General features: G+C 37.2%; 1 protein-coding gene across 2 annotated transcripts in view; it reads left to right on the top strand.

The window, feature by feature from the left end:
- The window catches only part of ZZZ3 (zinc finger, ZZ-type containing 3), a 33,075-nt gene that overhangs the window by 7,092 nt on the left and 6,299 nt on the right, over nucleotides 1-19,684 (top strand). The window contains exons 3-9 of one of the 2 annotated variants that reach the window (XM_009085046.1): nucleotides 10,168-10,306; nucleotides 11,632-11,779; nucleotides 11,860-11,981; nucleotides 12,255-12,326; nucleotides 12,504-12,605; nucleotides 13,506-13,601; nucleotides 17,846-17,998. In XM_009085046.1, coding sequence (XP_009083294.1) covers nucleotides 10,168-10,306; nucleotides 11,632-11,779; nucleotides 11,860-11,981; nucleotides 12,255-12,326; nucleotides 12,504-12,605; nucleotides 13,506-13,601; nucleotides 17,846-17,998 — 832 coding nt within the window. The remainder of the gene's footprint in view (nucleotides 1-10,167; nucleotides 10,307-11,631; nucleotides 11,780-11,859; nucleotides 11,982-12,254; nucleotides 12,327-12,503; nucleotides 12,606-13,505; nucleotides 13,602-17,845; nucleotides 17,999-19,684) is intronic. The other variant, XM_009085047.1, reaches the window with a different exon arrangement.

Raw genomic sequence — 19,684 nt, 5'->3', positions numbered from 1 at the left:
CCTTTTTTTTTTCTTCTTCCGCTGTCTTTTTTTTGGAGGTTTGCAGTGTTAGCAGGTATTGGGTTGCATGAGGGGAAAATCTTTGTTTAACACTTTGCTCTGGCTTCTAGATGAAAATGAGGAGCTGAGTTACCATGTGCATGCAATGTGTTGCACAGTACATTTTGGGGTTCTGTAAACTGCAGTTGTCTTCACAGGAGCCACTTAGACTTGTAGGTAAGATGACTGAAATAGAAGAGTTATGCACTAGCAGTTGCCTACAGGCATTTAATTGGAAGTGTGAGGACCTTGTGCTTGTTCAGTAGGTAGGGGTTTTCATATATCTTTGTTACTTGATAATATTTAAAATCATATTAGCTGCACTGGGATTTAAACTGAAGACAGATTACATGAAAGATTTTAACACCTCTCTTAAAACCCAGTCTTGTGATTTCTCACTTACGATGGATTGTATTGTTGCAGAGGTCTTGGAAAGACAAAGGACCATGTAGGATCATACAGTCTGGTTTAATATGTACTTGGCAATTCATAGAAATACTGTTTGTGTCTTTGGATCCATTTTTAATATTACATGAATGTGAAAAAAAAGAAACATCTGTGGCATTTCCTGTGGAACAGGTTTTGTATTTTATTCAGTCACAAATGTTTCTGCCTCCAGAATAAGATTAAAACAGTTCTGTATAAAAGTTTATCTTACTGCACTTGACATGTTAGAATGGGGTTTGGTGCACATTGCCATGCCAGTTATTTGAGCACTGTCTTCAGCAGAACCTTCTTCAAGTGTAGCTGTAACATAATCCTGTAGAAGTATTTTTCACTAAGGTGAACTTCTAATTTTACCTGCACCATGTCTTTTCTTAACTAGAAAAGAAAATCTCCATGTCTGTCTTCAGATATATTGACTAAATATAAAAATATTAGATCAATTTTGTAACTTCTCCCCATATATTCAGCTGTATGTCTCAGAATTAGGGGAAAATTGAGCACACAGTAGGGATTTATTTTAATGTACTGATAAATCAGATACTCTTAACATTCCTTTGCAATGCTGTCATGTGGCTGTGAGTAGCTAATGCTTATAGAATAAATTATCCTCCTGTATTATTTTTAAGGACATCCTCATTTCATTTTCCTGAGACATACAATTTTAGTCTGTGGGGACTTTGTTCCTGACTTTGTTTGATCCTAAGGAAAAAAGGGAATTGGTGTAAATAGAGTTACTTTTTATAGTAGCAGTTTTAATCCATATCCCTGAGTAATTTATATAAATTATATGCAATTTATATAAATTATGTACAAAATATGGAAGAGTTGAAGTTAATTTTTGTTGAAGAAATTAGAAGTTAATAATTTTTAAAACTTGCATATATACCACGTGTATTAGATTACAATGTGGCTTAATTCATCCTGTGTTCCACAAAAGTGGTGTGGCATACAGGGATATTTTTCTTAAACTGACTATTAATGTAAAACTAAAACGTGGAAAATTGGTGTTTTTTCAGACAGTAATTTCTGCTGTCTGGTAGATTTTGGTCTGTGTTTTGCGTAAGGAGAAAAAATTTAAATTGTCTTTAAGTGAAATACAGATGTTGAATGCTGCAGTTAGTTGATCTGCAAAGTGGAAATATAATGGAAACCAATTAGAAACTTCTGGTATGAGTTTTTGATCAACTTCAGTTTGGTTTTGCAGATAATTGTGTTATTAAAACATGATAGTGTAATAGACATACAGCTACATTTATTACCAAAATCCTCATATCTTACTGCAGCTTCAAATGCAAAGTATTTTGAGAATTTTTTACGGCCAGTATTATTATTTTACCATGTTATTAAATAGTTTCTGTTTATGTATACATGTCAATGGAAAAGTTATGTGTCACAAAATGTTTGCAGGACTAAAGATTCAGTTAAGAGTATTGTAATAATAGAATCGTGTTTTATAATTGTATAGACTATTCAGTGCACACCAGAGTTCTTCCTTTGCAAGATGTAATGCCTTGGGCAAGTGCTGCATCAACTTTTTGCTCTCTAGTCATGGGCACACTCTGGGAGCCATTGAGTGTCAAGTACATTTGTCAGATTGAGTTTTCTTTCTCTGAACATGGTGATCTTGCTGCCAACCGCAGCACAGTCGTAGTGACCAGCACTATCAAATGCTGGGCAATCCTCATGTAAATAATGTGTCCTGTGGAAAGCAAAGCCTCAGTTCTTTTGGATTTGTGTCCTTCACCCCTGGAATTCTCTCTTGGTTTGCCTGATACCTGCTTTTCTGCCTACACTCTCACCCCCAAGAGCCCTCTGTTGCAGCATTCCGGTCATGGAAGAGAGAGCATGAACTCTCTAGCTCAGAGATGCTTCCTGTTGGCTACCTTGGTGTAGTACCTGTGGATGTGTGGGCTGATGGATTGATCAAGGAATGTGAAGAGTAACAGTTGAATTCTGCTTGTCTTTCTCTTGTAGAGACAGGAGTTATGATCTTTCCAATTGTCAGTTTTTGGAGAATGCATAGGAATTCAGCACATCTTTCCAACTTCTTAGATCAACATGGATTAAAAATAATGGAGGGGGAAAATACACAAATGTAAAAACAAAACCTCCAACAACAAACTTACTATTAGAATTCAGAAATATGTAGAAAATTACTTTTTTGCCTGTTGATTTGGAAATGCTTAAAATTTCTAAGGATCTTCATTAGTCAGTTCTGCTAAACTGGAAAATTAAGTATCAGTAAATAATAAAAATTGTTTTGGGGAATAGGAAGTACCAGTTGGAAGTAAATATCAAATGCCACAGGACCTGATTGTCCTGATTTAAAAAGAAAGAGAGAAAACCAGGAAAAGATGGGGCAGTAATGTATTGACCCAGTAGAACTGTGTGGAGAGTAAGGCTCTGACTGTGGTTTTAGCTGTGCACACAAGGAACACTTAAAAGCTGAAGCAGTAAATTGTGGTTATACCAATTATATCAGTGTGAAGTGTGTGTGGTAGGACAGGGAATAAATTGTGTTCCCATAATTGCCTACTTGGTAGGGGTGGACAAGTATTTCACTAAAATATTAGCAAGCACAATGATGTCACCAAGAAAACAAGAACACAGTGACTTGCCATATGTTATGAGAACGTGGGTATCTTTATTCATCAGGTTTAACTAACCCAGCTTGAAATTACTCCGTTACCAGTTTTAACTCTTCGTTCTGCTCTTACATGAAGTTTTGACAGCATCTCCAGCATGAACTGTAAAACTGACCAGCAGAATCTTTTAGAGTGAGTTGAAGGAGGTCAGTAATCTGTATTATCAGTTTCCTGATTTTTTTCATTCACGAATTTCTGTACAGTCGGGTCGGTTTCATGGTAACGTGTTGCTCCTATTTTGCCTCTGGAAGAAAGGCCCTTCTGAATGGTTGCTGTCCCCAACATCTTTTTAGAGAAGAATATCTAAGTGGACATGCTGTAGGAAACTTTGTGGTGTTTTCCCTCAGTAAAGGAATTGTGACCATTCTCATTAGAGATGATGAAAAGGGAGGAGGAAGAATTGAGCATGTGCTGTCAGTCTTTGTGTGCTCCTTGTGAAGAAAACAGTTTTACTGCCATTATCTCTTGTTACTCCAAGCCTTGAAAGTAGGAATGACAGGGACTTGTATCTTTTTCCATACTAAATGTCACTGTCCTACAGACAAATCCTTTAGAAAGTGCTGTAAAAGGAGGATCAAAAGGCTGTATTAAAATGTATTAACTGGGGGAGGACTGATGGATGCTGTTTTAACCTTTCATGTTGACAAGACTGAAACAAGTCCCATGTTTGTGTAGAGGCACAGAGACCTAATTGCTACTAAAAATTCTGAATACTTGCTGGAAATGTGGTGGTTTGCTAAAGGTGCTTTTGTACAGCCAATACTAAATCCTCCTGAGAATGTTGGACAGCTCTTGACAAGAATGAAGCCTGTAGGAATATATGAGTGGGTGTTCTGTTTCTGGGGCACAGTAAAAAATTTAAGAAAGAAAGGGTCATCACAGGTTCATACCCAATAAAATGATGTTCAGATGTTTGAAATATGAAGTCTGGAGCTGTGAAGGCTAAGAAGGAAGGTAAAATTAGAGTGAGATTCTTTTGCATCCAGGTGAAACACTTCGGTAGTATTTTCTGTTTTGCTTTAGGATTTCTTGGGTTTTTTTTAAAATATCCTTTTTAAAAAATCTGCTTTTTGGCTTAGTTCTGTTTTGGTTTAAATATCTGTGAGGTTGGCAGTGATTTGTGTTCTGTTCCTGGCATGGTAGACTTGGAGAAACCATTTTGTACTTTAGATGTTTAATATATAGAATAGTGACGCAGTTTAATTACTTACCTATCTCTGAAGTACTTTGAAAGGTCTGAAGCATGAATATTAAATGTGGCTAGTGAAAGTGCAGTAAATGACAGTATGTGTAAAGAGGTTAAGCCAGAGTGGAAAGCAATTTCATAATGAGTTACAGAAATGGCTGTAAGTAGATTACCTTGGTCATAGCATCTAAGTGTTAGGTAAGTAAAAACCTACCATATGCTGCTTTCTCCAGGCAGAGGTGCTTTTATGAGTCCTGACAGGGTTGATATATGTGTGCCCTTATTGATTATACCCTTTAACTCTCTTTTGTTTCTGAAGGGAGATGGAAAAAGAGCTGCTCTGCATCAGTCTGTTCTGCTGCCTCTTTGCTGTCATGTGCGCTCTACGAGTCCAGCTCTGAATCCCAGCGCTATTCCATAGTGCATTACAGAATTTTTTTGAATCTTGGATGAGCGTCAGAGGAATTTGCAAAAATTGCTACAGTGTCAAAATTACTGTATTGTGACACTGGCAAAGATTTCAGGCCAGTCTTAGAAGCTGGGAGCATTTTCTGTTATTCCTGAACTCAAACAGATGAAGCCCAAACAAAAAAACCCTCACTTGCTTCTTTGAAATGACAGGATTGTGTTTGATCTGTCTTAACGATTTCTCAAGGGAGCCAATCTCTTTAACTGCAGCTGCCTTGGGTAACTGGGAAATTCTAAGTGCAATGAATGTTTACCTTTTCCTACAGTAATTTACAGCTTTATAATATAATTGATACCAAATACTTTCTTAACTTAGCATCTAGTAAGGGATTTTTTTTTTGGTCTGAATTGCTGTTAGTGAACCAAAATCCAGAGTAATAAATTACTTGGGTCTGGGAGAGCAGGATGTGATGTGTACTTTGCTGCAGTGCCAGCAGATGGCAATGGAACAAAGACTTCCCCATCTCCTCCCGATGACTGACACTCACCGAGTTTGTGTCACAGCTCTCGGGAATACCAAATAACAGTTTGCTTTAAAGTAGATTTTTTTTTTTCCTGCTACGTATATTTTAGCCATGTTTTATTGTGAGACATGTATAGTGCTTCACATAAAACAGTTCCTACCCTCAAGAACTAATCAGTATTTCTAATGTAAAATTTAAGTTATGGTACACAGGTTTTCACCTTCTAAGCCCCTAAGTTGATGTTACTGTACATCTTACCATATTTTGAACTATATAACTGTAGAAGTGCATTCAGTTTTGGGAGTGGAAATTGATGACCACCAGCTGCACAGCACTTTATAAGTCAAGGGGATAAATCACTTTTTTTTTTTAGGCATCGAAGTACACATCTTTGCAAGGTACTAAATTATGTAAGGCAAGTCTAGTTGCCAAAGTAATTTCAAGCGACTTTGTCTTTTGCATTGATTTTTGGATCGATTTTGGGGTTTTTTTTGACTGGTGTGTGAATGTTATCAACAGCCACTTTATTCCATCCACTAATTTGAATTAGCTACCTGAAAGTGAAAATCTTCATTTTATCATATCGGTTTCTCACATCACTCATTCAATTAAGGTATAAAGTGCATGCACTACATTTTTCTCTTCAGGAGAGGAGAAACATTTGGAGACTGGAGGGACCAACCTTTGTGACTGGTTGACTCTTAGTGTAATAATGAAATGAATTGATTTAAAAATGCTGAGGGATGTGACCCCTTTTTACAGGCTAGTGCCAAGTCATTTAGTATGAAAAGTGAGAGTGAACTTAGAAACATGCAATTCTTAAGGCTGATTGACTCCCTATGCATATAGTGCTTTCTAAAGGTTGTTGTTAGCTCCTCATGCAGAGAAAATAAAACCTGTGATGTGACTGGGTACTTAGATTTGGAACTGTAAATAATGTTCTTACAGAATGGACAGAATGGGGGAAAAAGCATCTTGAAAGTAGATCGCAGCAAACTGGATCAAAGTGGACACAGGTCTCATTAAGGCACTAGCTACACTCAAGCTTTGTTACAGGCAAGAGAGGGACTCCTGTGGCACTAGTCACAAGATTCATGGACATGAATAGTGTAATAACTAATTGCCTATGGCAGGGCTTCCAGAAATCTGGCTCTGCTCTGTGATAATTATTTCATAGAGCAATCCAAAGGCTGGGGTAGTTAGCACTGCAGCAGAACGACTGAATCAGCAGGCATTACTGCATCAGTATCAATCTGTGAGAAGTAACTTTACTTTTTTAACTATCAGTCCCTCAAGAATCCATGTTAATCAAGGTTTTTCAGCCTAGAGATACTGAAATTGTTTCTGTTCTATACTGAATGATTGAAGTGTTCTTCTGGAAGGTTCCTGACAATTGCCATGATTTACAAAATGGCAGGACTGCTTCAATACTGGGATTGTGGAAACACAGAAGTACATTCTCTGGAGTGAGTTTTCCTACAAAGAAAACTGCTTTGGCTTTAGTTTGTGCTAAAAAGTTAGTATTTAGCATTGAGCAAAGTGTAACTTCAGTCAGTGTAGGGGACATGACTCCGAGTGTGGTCAAGTTATGTGTTTCCAGTTGTATGAGTTTGGTTTGGTTTGGTTTGGCAAAGGATATGAGAATTTTCTTTGGTAATTCCTGACAGATTTTGTAGAGAAAATGATGTCACTGTAGCTGCATGATTTAGAGCTGATTGCTCTTAAACTGCCTCACTGAAGGATGGAGCTGGTTTTGCAGCAGAGTGAGCAGGGGCCACTTACTTTCTCTTTGCCTTTATTAGACCTTTTCAGTTTTGAACAATGTTCACACAACTGCAGGAGGCAGTTTGAATCAGAATTGTCCTTATTTACAAAGAACCTGGAAAGTTGGATAGTAAAATTGTTAGCCAATTTTTTCCCCTTTTCTTTATGTAGTCCTGGAAATTGTTCACTCAGTGTCTTTTGTGTTATGCAGCAGAAGCATTTGGCAGAGGCCAAGACAGAGGCTTCAAGAAAGGTGCTCAGTGTATGTGTGTTGTTACTTTGCTTGCTGCTTTTTCAGAGAAACATCTGGTTTTATTGCAGTCGTGTGGGGCCTGAGAGCCTGTACAAACCTGTGGAAGCAGTAGTGGTTCAAAACTTAGAAGAACATAAGCAGACACACAGTCCACTAAAAAGGCATGTTGGAATTGAAAAGGATGAGCAGTGGTGTGGGGAGAATGCAGTTCTGCAGCAAATTGGAGGTACTTGAGTGTGGAGTATCTTCAAATATTTTTTTCTTGGCAGTGTACACACATTGCACATCTTTGTGTGTTTCAGTAATTCTGATATTCACTTGATAGAACTGATCTTATTTCTGGGCTTCAGAATATATTCGTTCTAAAAAACTGAATATCGAAATTAAAGTAAATAGCTCCAAATTAATCCATTTCCTAGCAGAGGTACAAAAAAGTCCCTTGAAGTCTTTGTGTCTGAGCAGTTTGTTTGAAAAACCCTTTTCCATCTTGGGTTATGTCATTATAATGCTGCTCTGTAGCCACAGATCAACATCATGTGATGTGTTTTTGAATGATCCTGACTTTCTTGTAATGTTTTTACTTGTTTCCATGAAAACCTCTTTGGTGAGGTCACAGGAATGTTTTAACAAGGGCAGTAACTGGAGTTCAGTATTCTTGTTTTGTTGTTGTTTCTCCCGAAACGTAAATTCATCTCTTCTCATTCAGCCTAAATTATTTAAGGCCAACTCATTCAGATGATTTCTTCCCTCACTTTACACATGTGAGTCATCATTAAATTATCAATTCATTTAAATCTCCCACATTTGGTTGCTTTTCGTCTTCTGTGTATTTAAATGCTTTAAATGAAATTATTATTTGCCTTCCATTTCATTTAGAGAAGCAATCACTTAAATACAATTTGAATAAATGAGGTAAAATGGCTCAAGAAGAGAATGTTAAATAAATACCTGTCTTTCTCTTTGATGCAAATTTGTGCACATTGCTCAGCCTCTGTTACCATGACTGTGCTCACTTGAGTTTTGGCAGCTGCTGATGGAAACAGGCTTTCTGTTGTCCCGGTTAAATCCTCTCCCCAGGTGTCATAAAGCTCTTCTGTGTTGTTCCAGCTGTATCTCCCTCCAGCACGTTGCAGTCTGCCTGTTCGTTGCTCACTAGTGCTGACAGTCCACCTGAGCGTGGACAGAGGTTGCCCAGCACAAAGCCAGACAGTCAGATCCTGTTTGTAAGAACTAAGTAAAGATCTAAATTCCACTTCTCATGGTTCCTGTAAGCCTTTAACAACCCGAACTGCAGCATTGCCCCAGGCCAGTTGTGTGATTCTGTCACTACTTTCCTAAATTATTTCTGAAGTTGGTTTTTCACCTGTTCAAGAACAGCCCCATTGCTTGTCTTGCTTTGCGCAAAGTTATTTTGGTTAGAAGAAACTGGAGCACCTTTCCAGTAGTGTTCTAATATTAATGGCCTATGTAGCAAGCATTTTAGGTCTTAGTTCCATGTATAATCCTGAATATGTGTAGACAAATTGAAGTAGTAATAAATTCATAACGGAATTGTATCCTGCTGCTTTTAAACAAGCATAGTATTTTAGTTTAAAGCTTCAGAAATTATAGGTATATTTTATGTTTTCAGATGTTACAGTTGAATGGAAAGAAAATACTCATTTTGATGGGGAGGCAGCAGTTTAATGTTTAGGAAGAAACTTAAATATTTGCTGGTACAAAGCCTGTATTTTGCCTTGAGACTGTTTGCTTCCCTCCACTAAAGCCTTACCCAATTACTAGTGCAGTCAATTGAAAAGCTTGCATTAATTAGCTCAGTAACCTCTGGATCTTTACTGTAATACACATGCAATTCATCATGTTAGGCTTGTCTTTGTTTTAGCAGTAAGGGAGGAGAGATAAAATTTACTGAAATACTGTAGCAGTGAATTGCTCTTACCTGTTGTATTTTGTGCTGAACTAAAATATAGTTGTGATATTAAATGTCAGAAAACATTTTCATGAAAAAAGTTGATAATAATAATTTGCAACAACAGGGGCCATGGATAACTACGTGGTTTCAGAAACTGAAGTGGGCAGCTGTAACTTTAAAGCTAATAAAAACTATTAAATGTAGTTACCTGGTTTTTAAAGGCTGTGTTGAAAACCCATAGGATTTCCTGGCTCTGAGTTAGCTTTATCGAACAGTTTGGGAAACACACATGGGTACAGGTGTGACAGTCACATCAGTGACACTCAGATGTGTCTGTTAAATAGGCTATCAGAAATACGTGAGTCTGGGATGGCAGGTTTGAGGGAATGCTGACATTTGCAGTCAACTTCTGTATTCTTAGAGGAATCTGTTTTATATGTATTTATTTTGCAAATTACTTTTTCCCTGGTTTGTTGTTACATTTCATAAATTATCCTTGTATGCTGCGCTAAGGCAAGGCTTCTACAGAATGTTGCGATACAGTTTATAAACTTTTCCTGGCCAGCCTGTGGGTGGTTGAGCAAAATAGTAAAATTCTGTAGTAGGCATTTGTACTGGGGTAGAAGGAAACTGATGTTGAAGTGGAAGAGAAATTAGGTCATTTTGTTTGTGCCTTTTTTAACTTTATAAGCAAAGCTTGTTGGTCACAGCTATTGAGAGTATGAATATAGGTTGTCCCTGATACCACATTATTTTAGTTAGAATAGAATTTATATTTTAAGGAAGTCATTGGGGAGTTACATTTTTTAAAATTCATCTACTACTTAAAATAGATTATTTTTAATCTAATTCAATAAAAATGTCTGTGAAATGTTTCAGATAAGCTGTGAAATCTGGTAGGTACTAGCAGGTAATCGTGGCCAGTATTTAGATGGGGAGTGTCACTTTTAAAGGCAAATGTAGTGAGATGTTTTCCTTTGTCTCTGTAGTTATCAGAGACTGTTACAGACGATTGCTGTGCTCGAGGCTCAACGTACTCAAGCAGTTCAAGACCTTGAAAGTTTAGGCAGACACCAGAGAGAAGCACTGAAAGATCCTATTGGATTTGTGGAAAGACTCCAGAAGAAGGTATTTCTATGGGCTTTTCTTAAGTCTTGCTTGGAATTATTTTTTTTAATTACTAGTACTTCATCATCTGTAGAAACTGGAGAATAGGTATATATACTTACATAAAAATGAGTTTATCTGCTGAAGAAAAATAGCCCTTTGCTTCTTATTGCATCTGTAAGACATAGGTCTTCAATGATTTTATTAGATACACTTTCTTTCCTTTTTTTTTTTTGTATACAGAGATGTAATTTTTAAATTTCTAATTGTAATGTAGGTATTTTAAGACAACCTGAAATCTGCAGGTGGCCTGAAATATCAGATCAAAAACTTCTGACTTTCCTCATTGGAGAAATGAAATGTGCTATGAGTGAATTTGGTAGGGGAAATGTAGTTCATAGCCTAAACCCAAAATGAACACTAGAAAACATATCTGACTTACAGATAGCATAGTAGAATATTGTCTGATAGGGGAGAATTCCTTTCAATAAGGAAATATTTTCCTTTCAAAAATACCCTGTAGTAACAGCAATACTGAAAAAATATTTTCAGCTTGAATCCTTTCTCACTGTGGTGTCTGCCACTGCCAAACATGGTTGACCTTCTAGTGTGGTAGCGACATGTTGGTAGTTCAGTGAAGATGAAGTAGGTATTTTATGGTGCTCTTTTCCCAGGTTTGTAGAGGCCTGGGTCTGATGTGAGCCTGTTGGTTTCAGTATGTTGAGATGGGTTAATAGCATGGATGATATAACAGTGTTGGATTTGATAATCCTTGTATGGGGAAATGCTAATGACAGTTGAAAGTATCTGGTGTATTTTTGTCTCAAAACCAAAGGAATGATAGTCTTACAGTTGCCCTTTAAATAGAGGTTGAGCTTTGCAGCAGTTTTGTTCTACATAGAAGACAACAAAATCAGTGTAAAATAGACATTGATTTCTCTGATGGGAGGAGTTTAGGTTTATCAGATGGTGCACTCTGAATTTTATAGATCAGAAGGTAGAGAAAAGTACAGATCCTGAGCAAGCAGGATGTTTAATAAAAGACAGTAACAGGATAGTGAAGTTAGGAACAGCTGATTTCAGCTGTAAAATACACTTGAAAGTTCTCTGCTCAATAAGCCATCATTGACCGTGCCGCTGCATATTTTATATGCACTGTTGTGTATTACTCTTGAAAGATACCTTCTCTTTAAAAGTCTGTGTGCTGCATGGCACTTCAGCAATTCTGATTTTCAATTCTGCTGTTAGCTAAAAAGCAGTATGAGGTTTTCATAACTTTTTGGTATTTGGAGTTTTTTTGGATTGCATTAAATACTGCTTTTCACTTTTCGTTCTTGTTTTTACAGGTCGATATGGGTTTTCCATATCCTCAGAGAGTTGTTCAGCTCCCTGAGATTGCCTGGGACCAATACACCACTAGCCTTGGAAACTTTGAGAGAGAATTCAAAAACCGAAAACGTAACAGTAGGAGAGTGAAGCTGATTTTTGACAAAGGTAAAGGACAGTGAGCATGTGTTACAAGGCAGAAACAACCTGTGTGGAGGTTAATAATACATTCTTTGTGTTGCTTACAGTAGGTATACCTGCAAGACCAAAAAGTCCTTTGGATCCCAAGAAGGACGGAGAGTCTGTTTCGTACTCTGACTTGCCTTTAAGTGATGGTCCAGAAGGTTCCACTAGCAGTCGTCCACAGGTAGTTGTTCAAAAGGAAAGAAAAGATTTTACAAAGTAGTAATTTAAAATTTTTTTTCTTGTTTTCAATATGAGTATGTGGATAATCTTAGATGTTACTTCAGATGTTCTGTTGGTGATGTCATGTCATTCTTGTACTCAGAGAACTTAGCTTTGGTTTCGGCAAATTTTATTTAAAATTCTCATGCTTTTATTTGATTTGGGTTTGGGTTTATTTAGGTAGGAAAAGGGTTCAAATCAATTTACCCTAACCATAATTCTGCCTTTATTTGAGCAGATGATAAGAGGGCGACTTTGTGATGAGACCAAACCTGAAACTTTTAACCAGCTGTGGACTGTAGAGGAACAGGTAATGGGAAGCTCTTTAATTTTGTGGCTGTGTTAACCTACATGAGCACAAAAGCAAAAAGTGTAATAATGTTTATAGCATTTAGAAAATCAGAGTCACGTGTTTATATACATATCTCTTGGCAACTCATACCTGTGCTAGGAGAGATGTATTTATTCTTTTTTACTGTTGATTTAGAAAAAACTTGAGCAGTTGCTTTTGAAGTATCCCCCAGAGGAAGTAGAGTCCCGACGGTGGCAGAAGATAGCTGATGAACTGGGAAACAGAACAGCCAAGCAGGTAACAAGTCAAACACTAGGAGAAGTAATCCCTTTTCTTTACTATTTTTTAAATGTCAGTAAAGAAAATTCAGTAGATTTTCAGTAATCACTTTGTCTTAACAATGTAACGGCACAGAGCCTGCATTTCACTAATAACTGTACAACTCTTATTCTGGATCTCAAATGTAGAATGTTAAAAGTGCCCCAAAGCCTATGACAGAGCTGCCAGTCCTAGTTGTTCATTAGGTTTTGACAGCATGCATTTAATTGTGCACAGCAAGTACAGTACAAAGGATACAGATGTGGAGACACCGTGTGTTTCTGCACCTGACTTGTTGGGAGTTTTCCCCTAGAATGGCACAAGTTCTCCATTTTGACCAGAAGTAAAGAGAGCTGATGTTCTGTGTTTGAAGCATTTTAATTTCTCCTATTTCAGTTGTGTGCTTTCAGGTAAAAGTATAACTGAGTATTTCAATATACAGGATTATATCTATACTTACAGGTATAATTCTCCATACCTTGAAAGAATTAAGACATGCTGACTTATTTCATAAATAAAATGTAGATACACTTCCTGTATGTTAACTCTGCATAGTGGATCTGTCATTGTTAAGAAAGAGTAAAGTTAGCTTCATCAGGGACCTAAGTACTAAAGTTCTTTCTATCACAATTTTTGCTAGATTTTCTGTGTATGTTTAAATAATGGTAATTTTTTTCTCTGAAATCTGTCAAAGCTCTGGAGATAGTACAAATGCAGCATTGCACAATAGGTACCAGTTAGATCAGATGTCAGAAAGTAGAAATGAAGGATTTCTTGTATGAGTATTCTGAACCAATGTAGCAATGCTGGCAAAACTTTGATGTGAAGACCTGTTAGATTTAATTTGACATTGAATTGTTGTATGTTTGTTTTTTCTAGGTTGCCAGTAGAGTGCAAAAATATTTTATTAAACTGACTAAAGCTGGTATTCCAGTTCCAGGAAGAACTCCAAACTTATATTTATATTCCAGAAAGGTGAGACAATATTACAGTAGAAATTCTGTGTATCTGTTTGCATTTATGTGCACATTGAGTTGAAATCATGAATATTTTAATAGATCTTAGTCTCGATGAGTGTTTTCTTACTAACTAGTTCCACCTTCTATGTATTTCATACCTAATAATCTTTTTCTTTTGCCAGTACCACTGTGGAGTGAACTGGATGTTAATTCTAGTTTCACATTGACAACTGTAGGGGACATGAAGTGTCAGAAAAGAGAACATGGCAGTCAGATTGCAGACTGAACAGGGTTCAGTGATGGTCTTGGGCTGCTTCTTCCTCATTTGTAAATTTATTGCAATTGGTTTAGAAATGTTAATAAAAACCCTGTTGGAAGAATAATTCATGTTGTACAGGAATCTTCTAATTAACTAAACCATTGAAAATGATGTACGACTGCACATGCTGAACTAGCACAAGCATAGGCTTGGGAAATGTCATGTTTTATTTTGGTTTGCAACAGGATGATTCAAATAGCATGGTCATATAACTGACTGTTAAAATGCATTGCTTTTCCTGGTCTTGGAATGGATGAGAAAAGAATTTGGCCCTGAGAAATCTTAATTTGCAAAAGAAAAGACCATTTCTGTGCAGACCAGTCATGTATTTTGATTCAAATAATGTGGTACTCTTGGGTACTAATGAAAACCACAGACATATGAAGAGGGCAGTGGCAGGTTTTGGGGGGTTTTGTTTGTTGTGTTGGGGTTTTTTTTGTTACCACAGTATTTGAAAAAGTTCTTCAAAACGCATTACAGGGGCATTTTGTGGAGTAATGTTACTTGTTTGCATCCAGGTGTCCCTGATGTTTTCTGATTAAGAATAGAGTAAGCTTTACATTGATTCTGCAGAAAGGCAAATTTGCAGATTTAGTCCCTTGAAGGTTTGGAAACAAAAGTTACTGCCAGAGGGGTGATAAAAATGATCTACCACAGTTCGTGTCTAATGATTTAAAATGTTGCACGCCCAAGTTGTCTCCTAGCATCCTCTGAAGTTATTGCAAACAATAATTGCTTGTATTGGAGGCTTTCCAGTTTGCCATCCATCATGGTAATACCATTTTACTTTCACCAGGATTTCAGTCTACTATTCTGCTCTATAAACAGAGGCAGGAAAGGTGTAGACATGACTCTGTCTGCCACCTTGTCTTTTGGAAAAGTGCTTTCTGGCAGAAGAACCAAAAAACCAGCTGGAAACATTAATACCTAAAATACTGTGGTGAGATTCATCTGTCAGAATTCTGAATTACTTGTACAGTTGGTGCTAAGTTCTATAATAGAACATAATAATACTGTGAGGCTAATTTCAAAAGGCATTGAAAATTTACTTCTGAAAATTATAATCCTTTGAGCTCTTTATGTCATTGTACCACTTTAAATTACCTTAGTCATGTCTTTTCTTCTTTCTCTGCCAGGCAGCAGGTCACTGTATTGGATAAGTGGTGGGAATGCTTAATCAGGACATGTGGGACACTTTAGCCATATTTTTCACTAATTTGAACAGTGATCCACAAAGCTCTTCAACCTCACTATTCTGCATTCACACACAGTGTCATCAAGAGTGAAACATTTTCTATAAAATTGTTGAACATTCTCATACTACAATGGGAATGTTCCCATCCCACAGTTTTTTCTTAGGCTTAGATGAGAACAAATACTTGGTCTATTTTCACAACATGATTCATATCCTTTTTACCAGGTTGTAAGAGTAAGGTCACTGTGCCCTGGTTTGTGTTAAGGCAACATCTCTGGTTTATATTTGTATCCTGCATAAGAAGTACAGCAGATAAAATCAAACAAACAGCATTTGTGGGAGAATTGATCTCTGAGTCTGCTGATGTAGCTGTCTCCTTAGAGCACAGATTGACAGCTCTGTACCAGGTTGTACTCACTCTCAAGTCTCCAGTGGAGATAACATAATGGTGCCAGAAAGGAGATGCAAGGGGTGTGGGAAGCCTGGGCCATGCTGATGTTAGGTCTGTCCAAATTTTGGTGCTGAGTATGCAGCTGTGCTGGAACTGCTGTGTATCTGCCTTCCTACCAGTAAGAGAAGCATGAAAACTGGGTGTTGATACTTAAAGCCAAATATCTGGGGGAAAATAAGGAACATAGATGTATTTGAAGTAAAGAATTGTGTCAAAAGGGGGGAGCTTCACAAGGAGGTGCTTGCATTTCTCCGTGGGGAGTGGATGCTTTTTTAAAATGGCTACTGGAGAGGTGAGAAGTCTCTTCAGGTCTTGAACATCTTGTTGCAGTTACTTTATATATCTATGACATAATGTCTCTTCTGACAAGTGATGAAGAAAATTAAGCAAGATGCATCAGTTCATTTTCCTGTATAACCATTGTCCACTGCTGGTGAAAATAAAACTGAATCAGACATTTAGGACTCTTCAATTGTGGCTTATCCTTTTCAATTTTATGCTTATATAATATCATTAGTGAACCTGCTTTTGAGCTTAATTCAGAAGATACATTTCCCACAGGAAAAATGACTTTTAGCTGTCTGCTTTTAAATGGTATTTTAGTTCATTCTTCACCAGAGGTAGATCATGTTAAAAAGAGAATTCAAACCTTCGGTTAAATTCCTAGGTCATAGCACTGTTATGCACAACAGTGCTACTCTGTAAGCACAGTTTTCCTTTCTTGATCTCCAGATCTAGTATTGAATGCAGAGCTGTTTTCTGTTAACAGAAAATATAAATGGCCATGTCAGCTCAAGCTGAAATACCATCTAGCCTTACATATGGAAGTACTTTAGAGGGGTTTGAAATCTTAACAAAAATCATAAAGGCAGCAAAATGCAGGTAGTCAGTGATCATAAGGCAGAAGGTGAAAGAATTCAACACAGTGGGAATAGTACATTTGTCCTACAACAAAATGTTCATTTTTCTTTGGTGCACTGTAGTAGTTCTGCAAGTCAGAGGTACCAGCTTCCAGTTGTTAGTGCAGACTTCATCTCTTCCCTCTGGAATGAATGGAGCTAATCTCAATTCCTCATGATACTTTTGTCTGCATACAAACATTCCATCTGAGATAATTTGCATGATCTTTGCTTTTTCAACTGTGCACAGCTGTAAAATAATGCTAGATACAATGCTAGATCTCTCTTTAGAGGTTGAATCCCTCTTAGAGATAAATGCTTGTCCTGTAGAGATTTGTAAGTGATACAGGAACCTTTCGGGACAAAATGTCTTGCTAAAAAGAGAGAAAGTGCTAACTATTGCAAGTATTTCTTCTGCTTTATCTGTATGGCAGAATAAGACAATCTTGTATTTTATGATTGTTGAAAAAAATCACTTTAAATACTTCTGGTTTTTGATTCAGACATTTTTCTTTAAATTGAGGAATGCAAGGTTTTACATTAAAAATGTCAAAATGCTGGTCTGGAAAGTAGCTAAGTAGAAAGTTGAGCCCGTTTTTCATTCACCCAGAATTATTCTTTTTGATATTTAATATTCTTCCCTTGGGGAATAAGTAACGGGCTGAGTGCCTTTAATCTATTTTGCAACTGGCGTGCGTTCTGCACCTTCAGAGCATTAAAGGTGAAAGGTTTTAGATATACACTAATGGAGTAATTTTTTTCATCTACTATTTTTTAGATTCCTTTTCCATGCAGTGACATTGACAAGGAACCTTCAGAGAGTTCTTTCTAACTCTTAGAAACCTCTTTTTTGGTCAAATGAACTGCTTTATCTCTCCTGGACTAGGAAAGAAATATGGACAATTACCCTAGACTTAGATACTTTTTTTTTAAGGCACAAGCCTTAAGCTTGATAAGTGTCAAGCATGGACTGGGCTCTTGGCTCTTAGCCCTGTGAAAAACTGGTTCTTTGTTTAGTCTCACACTCACACCATTGGAAGTTTTTTAAGATTTTTGCACCTTGGTTCTCAGTCTTCAAAATGTAGCAGCCTTAGTTTGTGTTTTTCTCTTGTCAGTCTCAGCTGTTCAGATGGTGGGGGTTGGTTTGTGGCAAGGGCTCTTCCTTGCTGTGTTTTTACCAAAGTAATCTTGCACTGTTCATCTGATTTCACTTGCTGTGGGGGAGAAGACCTCCAGATGTATGAGGCTCTGATATAGAGTTAAGTAAAAATAATTGGAAAGATGATAGATCTCATTTAGTGCAAAAGAACAAATTTCTGGCAAGGTTCTATCAGTGAGGATTATTTACATAATAGCCATGGAATGTTTTTTAAAATGTATCATTTTTTCACTGTAGTCATCAAGTAGACGGCAGCATCCTTTAAATAAACATCTTTTCAAACCTTCAACTTTCATGACATCTCATGAACCTCCAGTTTATATGGATGAAGATGATGACAGATCCAGTTTTCACAGCCATATGGATACTGCAGCAGAAGAGGAAGTATCGGTATGTCATTTAAATCAGTCAGAGAATGTCTTGCTTGCTGTCATTTTGATTGTGTTTAGTGAATATTATGAAGATTAAGCATATTCACCTTAAAATAAATATCATCATCAAGTATTAAACAGTAATGAGATTCATGGCACACATCATTTAGACCAAATCAGGAAGGAAGTCAGTAAAAGAAGTCATAAACAGTTTATCCTGAAATAGCTCTAGGAAGTTTTAGTTGCATATTTTCAGAAAGTGATCTGGCATGAGGTAGGTTTGAAAATCACATGAACTATAGAGTGAGGATTCTGGCTAAAGTAAAGATAGGGAGAGCTCTGGTAGAATTCGAATGCTGTTGCCATCATTGCTTTTTGTAGTCCTTCACTGACTGAATTAATTATGGATTTTGTAAAATCCCCTTCAAAGTGTAAACTAACGGACTGAATTGTCAATCAGCAATCAAATTTATGTATTCCTAGAGACAAACTCTTGCAGATATCCTAACCCAGAGAATTGCTCCATCCCTGAGTATGCTGCGTTCCTAGTTTATCACATGCAATAATACTGCGAGAATTTAGACATACGTCATTCCCATTTCTGGACAGAATCGTGGAGGGACTATATCCTAACACTAGGATGCTGGGCAAGTTTCACAGCTGGTGTGAATCACTGTGGGTTTACTGTGCTTAGGCTGAAGAACCTGACTTGTTAATTTGATTTTTCTTTGTGAGCCTAGTGACATCTTGTGTGCGAAAAGCTTGTTGCATAACGGAAGTATTGAGGCCACCCACTATGAGTCCATTCCTTTCCTTTACTGACTTTTATACCTGCACTGCATAGTCTTCCTTAATTATTAAATGTATTCATCTGTTTCTCCCATGTTCACTCCTGTTCTATATTCCTTTTCTGATGGTCTTCTGATTCATCTGCAGACATTCCCAATTATTTCACATGTTCCAGTAAGAGATCTTAAAGGGCCTGGAAAGCAGAATGCTTATAGGAGTGATGCAGTGGGACTGTTTTTGAGCCAACATGCTTCTGTGGTGTATTGGTTTTAAATATATCTTTTTTAACTGCTCTGAACAGTTTTCTACTACGTTTTGGTTTTGCTGTGGTCTCCTGACTCTATGGGCACCAATCAGCTGGGCTTGATTTTAATTTGGGCAGAAGTTGCTGTTTCACATTTTTGCAGTGCTCATGGTGGACTTGTGCCCCTCTCTTCCCCTCCAGCTTTTTTTTAATTTGGCGTAATCTTTCTTCACTAGTGCAGCATTTCCAGGTGGATATATTTCTGGCTTGCAGTAATGTAGAGAGACACAGGCGAGCTCAGTTACCAAAAAGATCCCCATTTTCAGTGCAAAATAGAAGCAATTTGGAAGCAAAAAGGGATCAAAGTGAATGTACAGGAGTCTGTTCTAATATTAAAAGTCAGGTCTGTCAGTGACAGCCACTGTCTTCGAGAAAAATACTTTGCATCATGTTGCAGAAGAAATTCAGTGTAGCAAGAAAATTAGGTTTTCTTTGACTTCACAGTGGAAGAACCAGGTAAAGACAAAAGATTTTGCCTGAACATTACCTCAGCTTGACTGACATAACCATTCCTGAAAAATTACATTTTGGTATAAATGAGTTATTCCAAGTGAAGACACCCTATTCTCAGCAATGTTCATTTACTTTTCAGTTATGATTTCTTAATTTTGT

This window comes from Acanthisitta chloris, unplaced genomic scaffold (genome assembly GCF_000695815.1).
Source record: "Acanthisitta chloris isolate BGI_N310 unplaced genomic scaffold, ASM69581v1 scaffold33631, whole genome shotgun sequence".
Classification (NCBI taxonomy): Eukaryota; Metazoa; Chordata; class Aves; order Passeriformes; family Acanthisittidae; genus Acanthisitta; species Acanthisitta chloris.
This window is presented reverse-complemented; position numbering and strand designations above follow the sequence as displayed.